Source organism: Entelurus aequoreus, linkage group LG25 (genome assembly GCF_033978785.1).
Source record: "Entelurus aequoreus isolate RoL-2023_Sb linkage group LG25, RoL_Eaeq_v1.1, whole genome shotgun sequence".
NCBI classification, from domain to species: Eukaryota; Metazoa; Chordata; class Actinopteri; order Syngnathiformes; family Syngnathidae; genus Entelurus; species Entelurus aequoreus.
Genome location: NC_084755.1, coordinates 5,669,463 through 5,681,112, shown reverse-complemented (window position 1 = coordinate 5,681,112; position 11,650 = coordinate 5,669,463). Strand labels below are relative to the sequence as shown.

General features: G+C 37.6%; 1 protein-coding gene across 2 annotated transcripts in view; it reads left to right on the top strand.

Moving 5' to 3' along the window:
* LOC133642823 (coiled-coil domain-containing protein 134-like) overlaps positions 1-9,975 on the top strand; it is a 24,433-nt gene extending 14,458 nt beyond the window's left edge. Inside the window, exons 5-8 of one of the 2 annotated variants that reach the window (XR_009824611.1) lie at positions 1-170; positions 1,835-1,906; positions 8,835-9,642; positions 9,703-9,974. The exon at positions 1-170 is cut by the window's left edge and continues 12 nt beyond it. Coding sequence is in view for 1 of the 2 variants with exons in the window: in XM_062037220.1 (XP_061893204.1) it covers positions 1-170; positions 1,835-1,906; positions 8,835-8,960 (368 nt within the window). In the remaining variant the exon portion in view is untranslated. Of the gene's footprint in view, positions 171-1,834; positions 1,907-8,834 lie in introns of both variants that reach the window. The other variant, XM_062037220.1, reaches the window with a different exon arrangement.
* The last annotated feature ends 1,675 nt before the right edge of the window (positions 9,976-11,650 follow it).

The window sequence follows — 11,650 nt, the reverse complement described above, 5'->3', positions numbered from 1 at the left end:
TGGTGGAGAACACGGCCTTCTTTGGCGACGTGGCGCTGCGCTTCCCGCGCATTGTGCACCACTACTACGACAGGAACGCCGACTGGGGGGTGCTGCTGCGCTGGGGGCTGCACTTTTGTAACCAGACTGGAGTTTTCACAGGAGGAGCCCACCAACATGTACTCACGCTGGTAAGACCACTTCCTGTTTTCTTCTTCTCTACTGCAACAGTGTCCAAGGTACCACTCCTAGCATTCTAATATTATTAGCATGCTCGCTTTTTTCATCATTCATGTTAGGTTGTTTTTTTTAGCTAATTTTGTAGGTATGCACCGGAGTCATATTTTGGTACTTGATGCATGCCAAGCATTCGTAACGTTTGTTTTGTTGTAGAATTTGACTTTTTTTTTTTAGCTGGTATACACTTCTGTGTCATATATTTTAGTATTCCACTAATGCTAACTGTTAGCATGCTCTTCTGTTGGCATGGTACTGTTAGCATGATAGCTTTTTTGCTCATTTTACCTGGTGCACACCTCAGCGCCAAATATTGTATTTCTTGACAAATGGTACCTGTTAGCATGCTAACGTTAATATGCTGGCTTTTTAGCTAATTTTGACCGGAGTCATATTTTGGTACTTGATGCATACTTTTAGTGTTTGTAATATTTTTTTTAGATGTGCACCTCAAATAATATGTTTTGGTATTCAACACTTTTTTTTAGCTAATTTAGCAGGAATACACTTCTGTGTCGTATATTTTATTATTTCACTAATGCTGTCTGTAAGCATGCTATTGTTAGCATGGTATGTTAGCATGATAGCTTTTTTGCTAATATTGCTGGGATACACCTCAGCGTGAAATATTTTGTTGCTTGACGAATGGTACTTGTTAGCATGCTAACATTAATATGCTGGCTTTTTTAGATGATTTACAATTTTTATGAACTGATTTTTTTTCCCCGCATCAAATTATGCTGACGATTTTGTTGGGGAAAAAATTTCAGTGTTTAAAAAAATAATTGTATATAAATGTAGTGTATTGAAATTCAGTGTAAAAAAAATGTCAGTTGAAATAATCAGTGTTTAAAAAATTACCGGTATGTGTAAAAAACAAAATATTGTTTAATTATTCAGTTTTTAAAAATCAGTTTATAAAAATTCACTCTAAAAAAATAGTTTAAAAAAAAAAAAAAGTTTTATGAAAATTACAGTGTAAAGAAATTCAGTGTATAAAATTTTCGTTGTTTTAAAAATCAGTGTATAAAAATTCAGTGTTCAATTTGTCTTTATAATAAAAGCTTTTTTTGACACTAAATTAATGTAACTTAATGTTTTGCATTTGAATTTTGTCAACTGATTTTGTTCGCATCAAAAACATTTATTTTATTTTTTTTAAAAAGCATTGTTAGCAAATAAAAATTTAGTGTGTAAAATTCATTTTATAAAAAATCATTGTTTAAAAATTCAGTGTAAAAAAAGTGTATAGAAATTCAGTGTATGAAGCTGAACATTTTAATTTTTATACCCTGATTTTTTTTTTATTAAACACATCCATTTTGCTAACACTGTTTTTGTCAATGAAATCGTCAACAGAAGAAAAACATTTCCAAATGCAAAAATTCAATTCATAATAAAGACACAATGAAGCTTTGATTCTTGTTGTACATGAAATACAGCAAAAGCAATACAATGTAGACCAGTTCATTTACTCTCTGAACAAATCAGCCCGTCAACGACGACGACCTCACTTGGTGTGAATGATATTGTGGTTTATAACGCAAAATAGCTGCAGAATAACTTTGTCAGTGTCATTTTCTCTCCACTGCTCTTGTGTCTTCCTCTCCTGCTGCAGATGTCGCAAGAGCTGGGAATCACTGAGAAATCTCCAGACTTCATCAACCCTTACCGGACAGAAAGAGATGATGTGAGTCACCGTAGACGCGCCTTAAAGGCCTACTGAAAGCCACTACTAGAGACCACGCAGTCTGATAGTTTATACATCAATGATGAAATCTTAACATTGCAACACATGCCAATACGGCCGGGTTAACTTATAAAGTGACATTTAAAATTTCCCGGGAAATATCCGGCTGAAACGTCGCGGTATGATGACGTATGTGCGTGACGTAGTCAGTTAAACGGAAGTTATGGTACCCCGTAGAATCCTATACAAAAAGCTCTGTTTTCATTTCATAATTCCACAGTATTCAGGACATCTTTTGCAATTTGTTTAATGAACAATGAAGGCTGCAAAGAAGACAATTGTAGGTGGGATCGGTGTATTAGCAGCGGACTACAGCAACACAACCAGGAGGACTTTGTTGGAGAGCAGACGCGCTAGCCGCCGACCTCACCTTGACTTCCTACGTCTCCGGGCCGCCAAACGCATCGGGTGAAGTCCTTCGTCCTTCCGCCGATCGCTGGAACGCAGGTGAGCACGGGTGTTGATGAGCAGAGGAGGGCTGGCTGGCGTAGGTGGAGAGCTAATGTTTTTAGCATAGCTCTGTGCGGTCCGGTTGCTAAGTTGCTAAGTTAGCTTCAATGGCGTTGTTAGCACAGCATTGTTAACCTTCGCCAGCCTGGAAAGCATTAACCGTGTATTTACATGTCCACGGTTTAATAGTATTGTTGATTTTCTATCTATCCTTCCAGTCAGGGGTTTATTTTTTTTGTTTCTATATGCAGTTAAAGCACGATGCTATCACGTTAGCTCATGCTAAAGGGCTTTGTCGATGTATTGTCGTGGAGATAAAAGTCACTGTAATGTCCATTTCGTGTTCTCGACTCTCATTTTCAAGAGGATATAGTATCCCAGGTGGTTTAAAATACAAATCCGTGATCCACAATAGAAAAAGGAGAGAGTGTGGAATCCAATGAGTCAGCTTGTACCTAAGTTACGGTCAGAGCAAAAAAAAAAAAGTATTTCACTGCATTCTAGTCCGTCACTCTAACGTTCCTCATCCACGAATCTTTCATCCTCGCTCAAATTAATGGGGTAATCGTCGCTTTCTCGGTCCGAATCGCTCTAGCTGCGTTGAAAACAATAGGAAAATATGAGGGAGTGAACAACTGACTACGTCACGCTACTTCCGGTACAGGCAAGGTTTTTTTTTATCAGAGACCAAAAGTTGCGAACTTTATCGACGTTGTTCTCTACTAAATCCTTTCAGCAAAAATATGGCAATTTCGCAAAATGATCAAGTATGACACATAGAATGGATCTGCTATTCCCGTTTAAATAAAAAACATTCATTTCAGTAGGCCTTTAAAGGGGAGATGATGCGCTTGCAGTGCGGATACAAAAAGGCCACAAAATATGAGATTCAAAAAACAGGAAAAGAAAAGGGAAACGTCAAAGAAAATGAATAGAAGGCGTGAGAGAGCACAGAGCTAATGCAAGCAGCTGCCATTTCGACCAAAAATGAGTAATAAATACTTTTTTCCTATACTTTGAACTCGGCTTATACGACGGTGCGACTCATTTATGGATTTTTCTCTGCTGAGGCCATACATTTTTTTTTTTAAAAACAAGCAAATATGCTGAGAAGTTCTTTTATTGTTTGTGCTTTGTCACCATCTTTTGGACCAGTTTGCTCCCTGCTGCAGTGTCCTTCCAGTAGGGATTTTTTTCTCCCCAATGTAGCCGTCCATAGCGTTTCTACTCGTATGGATTCTTCATTAATCAGTCCAAGCAACGTTTGTAAGTTTTACAATATAACTAAAACTATTCTTACTTACTAAAGCAGGGGTCACCAACGCGGTGCCCGCGGGCACCAGGTAGCCCGTAAGGACCAGATGAGTAGCCCGCTGGCCTGTTCTAAAAATAGCTCAAATAGCAGCACTTACCAGTGAGCTGCCTCTATTTTTTAAATTGTATTTATTTACTAGCAAGCTGGTCTCGCTTTGCCCGACATTTTTAATTCTAAGAGAGACAAAACTCAAATAGAATTTGAAAATCCAAGAAAATATTTTAAAGACTTGGTCTTCACTTGTTTAAATAAATTCATATTTTTTTTTTACTTTGCTTCTTATAACTTTCTGAAAGACAATTTTAGAGAAAAAATACAACCTTTTAAAATGATTTTAGGATTTTTAAACACATATACCTTTTTACCTTTTAAATTCCTTCCTCTTCTTTCCTGACAATTTAAATCAGACCTGGGCATTCTGCGGCCCGCGGGCCGCATCCGGCCCTTTGTGCGTCCCTGTCCGGCCCGCGTGAGGCCAATTATAAATTACAAAATAAATTTAAAAAAGTATCTATGTCGAGTGTGCAATACAACGGTGCTGCTTTTGTTTTGAAAATCGTTATTTGTATTACTTCCGTGTGGACGTATGCGTGATTGTGAGTGAATGTGAACAACTGCAATTACAAAATAAAGTTGAAAAAACATCTATGTCCTGCGCGCAATACAACTGTGCTGCTTTTATTTTGAAAAGTATTATTTATGGGCGTGTGTCCGTGTGTAACCTGTGAGTGAAGGTGCACATGCAGCGACAAGTGATGCACGCTTTACACCCGAGACGCCAAAAAGAGAAAAGTTGATGAGGAATGGCGTGTTTTCAACAACACATGAACTGCAGAGCAACGTCCCCTCACCTAAGGTGCGTGCCTGCGCAATTGCACACTGCTCAAGCGTCCGCTGCGCGCAGCAAGTATATGCCGCGCACCAAATCAAATCCCATGTGAATTATAAACAAAATAAACATATTTATTCTATGGAATTTTGCAATGCAACTTTGAGTGACAGTGACAACAAGCGGCCCTAACGGTGTTCGTCAACACCGTTCAATTATTGTAACGTCTATCGAGATGCTTCGAGGCCAGGAATTATATCGATCACTTTATTGAACAAAACTGTTTATATTCGGACATAACCACACCAAAAACATGAGTAAAACAATTCTATCTGGAAAAACTAGTCATTTTCTGCCGTACAAACCAGGCCAAAACCAACTTGTCATCTGTCACCAACACGCATAGCACTAAACCACTGGTGCGTTTATGGCCACACAAAAAGTCGGACAACTCAAACACCACACAAAGTTACACTATTACTCCTCAGTCATGCGTGTGCTTATTTTACTGTCATTTATTATTAATGTTAATTTATATATATTAGTCATGGAATGCTGTTACACACACTATGTTGAAGTATTACTATTATTATTATTATTATTATTATTATTATTTATCATCTTACGGTATATATCAAAAATAATATTGAGCAAAATTTAATTGAAATATTGTCGATGTGGCCCTCCAGCAGTGCTCGGGTAGCTCATGCGGCCCCCGGTAAAAATTAATTGCCCACCCCTGATTTAAATCAATGTTCAAGTAAATGTATTTTTTTTATTGTAAAGAATAATAAATACATTTTAATTTAATTCTTCATTTTAGCTTCTAATTTTTCGACGAAGAATATTTGTGAAATATTTCTTCAAACTTATTATGATTAAAATTTAAAAAAAATATTCTGGCAAATCTAGAAAATCTGTAGAATCAAATTTAAATCTTATTTCAAAGTCTTTTGAATTTCTTTTAAAAATTTTGTTCTGGAAAATCTAGAAGAAATAACGATTTGTCTTTGTTAGAAATATAGCTTGGTCCAATTTGTTATATATTCTAACAAAGTGTAGATTGGATTTTAACCTATTTAAAACATGTCATCAAAATTCTAAAATTAATCTTAATCAGGAAAAATTACTAATGATGTTCCATAAATTCTTTTTTTAATTTTTTCAAAAAGATTCAAATTAGCTAGTTTTTCTCTTCTTTTTTTCGGTTGAATTTTGAATATTAAAGAGTCGAAATTGAAGATAAACTATGTTTCAAAATTTAATTGTCATTTCTTTCGTGTTTTTTCCTCTTTTAAACCGTTCAATTAAGTGTAAATATCATTAATTATTAATAATAACATAGAGTTAAAGGTAAATTGAGCAAATTGGCTATTTCTGGCAATTTATTTAAGTGTGTATCAAACTGGTAGCCCTTTGCATTAATCACTACCCAAGAAGTAGCTCTTGGTTCAAAAAGGTTGGTGACCCCTGGACTAGAGTGTCCCATGTGTGATGTTTTCATGCATATTTGTACATGCTATCGTAACATACTGAAGCTAGTGTCGTATGCTAACAGGTTTACGAGTGTCTGTGTTAGTATTATTAACTTGCGAGGGCATTCTTTTTGTATTGTTTCACTTTCACTAATTCCTCAGTGAATTCACCAAAACGTCACCGTGGAGTTAAGGAGTCTGTTGGCATTCATACGACCAGAACTTCATCAAAAAGCGATAAGCTCCAAAATATCAATCAAAGTTGATTTATATAGCCCTAAATCACGAGTGTCTCAAAGGGCTGCACAAGCCTCAAGTCGTAATTATTCGCCATCAAAGACGGTTACAGAATAAATAGTTGACGACGGAGCAGAAAACAGGTGAAAATAAAATGTTTTAGGAACTTAATAAGAACACAGACACTCGTAAACGTGTTAGCATATTAGCTAGCGTTGATTACATTTCGGTAGCGCGTACAAATATGCATGAAAACATCACACATGGGACACTTTAGTAAGTAAGAATGGTTTTAGTTATATTGTAAAACTTACAAACGTTGCTTGGACTGATGAATGAAGAGTAGAAACGCCATGGATGGCTAGAAGACGGAGCGGCACTTCTACTTTGGGTTGAAAGGTCGCTCAGGCCACATTCAACTGACCAGAACGTCGTCAAAAAGCGATGAGAGTCATAATTATTCGCCATAAAAGACGGTTACAGAATAAATAGTTGACGACGGAGCAGAAAACAGGTGAAAATAAAATGTTTTAGGAACTTAATTAGAACACAGACACTCGTAAACGTGTTAGCATATTAGCTAGCGTTGATTACATTTCGGTAGCGCGTACAAATATGCATGAAAACATCACACATGGGACACTTTAGTAAGTAAGAATGGTTTTAGTTATATTGTAAAACTTACAAACGTTGCTTGGACTGATGAATGAAGAGTAGAAACGCCATGGATGGCTAGAAGACGGAGCGGCACTTCTACTTTGGGCTGAAAGGTAGCTCAGGCCACATTCAACTGACCAGAACGTCGTCAAAAAGCGATGAGAGTCATAATTATTCGCCATAAAAGACGGTTACAGAATAAATAGTTGACGACGGAGCAGAAAACAGGTGAAAATAAAATGTTTTAGGAACTTAATTAGAACACAGACACTCGTAAACGTGTTAGCATATTAGCTAGCGTTGATTACATTTCGGTAGCGCGTACAAATATGCATGAAAACATCACACATGGGACACTTGAGTAAGTAAGAATAGTTTTAGTTATATTGTAAAACTTACAAACGTTGCTTGGACTGATGAATGAAGAGTAGAAACGCCATGGACGGCTAGAAGTAGACGGCACTTCTACTTTGGGTTGAAAGGTCGCTCAGGCCACATTCAACCCAATTAGTATGGTTTCTGTAGGAGGACAAACATGACACAAACCTCCCTAATTGTTATAAATCACACTGTTTATATTAAACATGCTTCACTGATTCGAGTATTTGGTGAGCGCCGTTTTGTCCTACTAATTTTGGCGGTCCTTGAACTCACCGTATAGTTTGTTTGCATGTACAGTATAACTTTCTCCGACTTTCTAGGACGTGTTTTATGCCACTTCTTTTTCTGTCTCATTTTGTCCACCACACTTTTAACGTCGTGCATGAATGCACAAAGGTGAGTTTTTTTTTTTATGTTATTGACTTGTGTGGAGTGCTAATCAGACATATTTGGTCACTGCATGACTGCAAGCTAATCGATGCTAACATGCTATTTAGGCTAGCGATGTGTACATATTGCATCATTATGCCTCATTTGTAGCTATATTTGAGCTCATTTAGTTTCCTTTAAGTCCTCTTAATTAAATGTATATCCCATGATACATGTAATATGGCTTTTAATTTTTTGCGGCTCCAGACAGATTTGTTTTTGTATTTTTGGTCCAATATGGCTCTTTCAACATTTTGGGTTGCCGACCCCTGGGTTAGGTGAACGTTTTTTGGGCTGAGTGAGTGTGTGTGTTGTGCAGGTGTTTGAATTGTATTGGCGGGTTTTATATACGGGATCCCGTCCATATTACCCGCTCGAGCTATAACTAGCTCGAGCTAGTAGCTAGGAGCTAGCATAACAAACACCTAGGTGTTTTTATGCGGGATTAATTAGTGGCATATTAAATATAAGCCTGGTTGTGTTGTGGCTAATAGAGTATATATATGTCTTGTGTTTATTTACTGTTGTAGTCATTCCCAGCTGAATATCAGGTCACCCCCGCCTCTCACAGCATCTTCCCTATCTGAATAGCTTCAACTCCCCACTAGTCCTTCACTTGCACTTTACTCATCCACAAGTCTTTCATCCTCGCTCAAATTAATGAAGAAATCGTCGCTTTCTCGGTCCGAATCTATCTCACTTCATGCGGCCATCATTGTAAACAATAGGGAACTTTGCGTATATGTTCAACTGACTACGTCACGCTACTTCCGGTAGGGGCTAGCCTTTTTTTTATCAGATACCAAAAGTTGCAATCTTTATCGTCGTTGTTCTCTACTAAATCCTTTCAGCAAAAATATGGCAATATCGCCAAATGATCAAGTATGACACATAGAATAGATCTGCTATCCCCGTTTAAATAAACAAATGTCATTTCAGTAGGCCTTTAAAGTCTATTCTCTGAGCAGCAGACTAATATTGGTCATGTTTCCTGCTTCTAGTCAGGACTCCAGCAGCAGCATTTGGATGATGTATTTAGTGGCGCTACCGAAGGTGGGAGAGTTTGTTCACATAAGTTATCTCCCCCGGCTGCAGGTGCTCCATACGGCTGAAGCCTTCCAGAAGATCCTCAGGGAGGAGGAGAAGAGGAGGAGGAAGGAGGACAAAAGGAAAGAAATCAGGAAAGGGCCTCGCATCTCTCGCTCTCGCAGCGAACTATAGCCACGCCAGCGGGAGGAGAGGAGAGGACGAGCGGTTCACAAAGTAGACTCTGGTGAGAAGGAGGGAAATGGAGGCCGTCATCGCTTTATCATCACAGGTGCATTGTGGGAAATCCAAATGGAACATCTCCACATGATTGTAAGTAGTGAAATGTTTGTGAATTGCTGGAATCCTGCAGAAATGATTGGAAAGGCAGGAGAAGTCTCTAGAAAGAGCTTTGGATCATTGAGGCTTGACAAATGTATGTTGGAATGATGTACAACATGTTAGAAGGATGTACAACATGTTGGAATGATGTACAACATGTTGGAATGATGTACAACATGTTAGAATGATGTACAACATGTTGGAATGATGTACAACATGTTAGAATGATGTACAACAGGGGTAACAACATGTTAGAATGATGTACAACAGGGGTAACAACATGTTGGAATGATGTACAACATGTTAGAATGATGTACAACATGTTAGAATGATGTACAACATGTTGGAATGATGTACAACATGTTAGAATGATGTACAACATGTTAGAATGATGTACAACAGGGGTAACATGTTAGAATGATGTACAACAGGGGTAACAACATGTTAGAATGATGTACAACAGGGGTAACAACATGTTGGAATGATGTACAACATGTTAGAATGATGTACAACATGTTAGAATGATGTACAACATGTTGGAATGATGTACAACATGTTAGAATGATGTACAACATGTTAGAATGATGTACAACAGGGGTAACAACATGTTAGAATGATGTACAACAGGGGTAATAACATGTTAGAATGATGTACAACAGGGGTAACAACATGTTAGAATGATGTACAACAGGGGTAACAACATGTTGGAATGATGTGCAACAGGGGTAACAACATGTTAGAATGATGTACAACAGGAGTAACAACATTTTGGAATGATGTACAACAGGGGTAACATGTTAGAATGATGTACAACAGGGGTATCATGTTGGAATGATGTACAACAGGGGTAACAACATGTTAGAATGATGTACAACAGGGGTAACAACATGTTAGAATGATATACAACATGTTAGAATGATGTACAACAGGGGTAACAACATGTTAGAATGATGTACAACAGGGGTAACAACATGTTAGAATGATGTACAACAGGGGTAACATGTTAGAATGATGTACAACAGGGGTAACAACATGTTAGAATGATGTACAACAGGGGTAACAACATGTTAGAATGATGTACAACAGGGGTAACATGTTAGAATGATGTACAACAGGGGTAACAACATGTTAGAATGATGTACAACAGGGGTAACAACATGTTAGAATGATGTACAACAGGGGTAACATGTTAGAATGATGTACAACAGGGGTAACAACATGTTGGAATGATGTACAACAGGGGTAACAACATGTTGGAATGATGTACAACAGGGGTAACAACATGTTAGAATGATGTACAACAGGGGTAACAACATGTTGGAATGATGTACAACAGGGGTAACATGTTAGAATGATGTACAACAGGAGTAACAACATGTTAGAATGATGTACAACAGGGGTAACAACATGTTAGAATGATGTACAACAGGGGTAACATGTTAGAATGATGTACAACAGGGGTAACATGTTAGAATGATGTACAACAGGGGTAACAACATGTTAGAATGATGTACAACAGGGGTAACATGTTAGAATGATGTACAACAGAGGTAACAACATGTTAGAATGATGTACAACAGAGGTAACAACATGTTGGAATGATGTACAACAGGGGTAACAACATGTTAGAATGATGTACAACAGGGGTAACATGTTAGAATGATGTACAACAGAGGTAACAACATGTTGGAATGATGTACAACAGGGGTAACAACATGTTGGAATGATGTACAACAGGGGTAACAACATGTTGGAATGATGTACAACAGGGGTAACAACATGTTAGAATGATGTACAACAGGGGTAACATGTTAGAATGATGTACAACAGAGGTAACAACATGTTGGAATGATGTACAACAGGGGTAACATGTTAGAATGATGTACAACAGGGGTAACAACATGTTAGAATGATGTACAACAGGGGTAACAACATGTTAGAATGATGTACAACAGGGGTAACAACATGTTAGAATGATGTACAACAGAGGTAACAACATGTTGGAATGATGTACAACAGGGGTAACAACATGTTAGAATGATGTACAACAGGGGTAACATGTTAGAATGATGTACAACAGAGGTAACATGTTGGAATGATGTACAACAGGGGTAACAACATGTTGGAATGATGTACAACAGGGGTAACAACATGTTAGAATGATGTACAACAGGGGTAACAACATGTTAGAATGATGTACAACAGGGGTAACAACATGTTAGAATGATGTACAACAGGGGTAACATGTTAGAATGATGTACAACAGAGGTAACAACATGTTGGAATGATGTACAACAGGGGTAACATGTTAGAATTATGTACAACAGGGGTAACAACATGTTAGAATGATGTACAACAGGGGTAACAACAGGGGGGTAACAACTACGGCGTCTTCAGTCTGTTCTGCAAGACCTCCTGACGTTAATAAGGAATTTTTCAAATTAAATTTAAATGTCTGTTACGCGAAATTTGTGATGAGTGCGAGTGAATTATGTCAATGACCAAGAATTGTACTTTGTAATGAAATTAGCGAAGCATTAAAT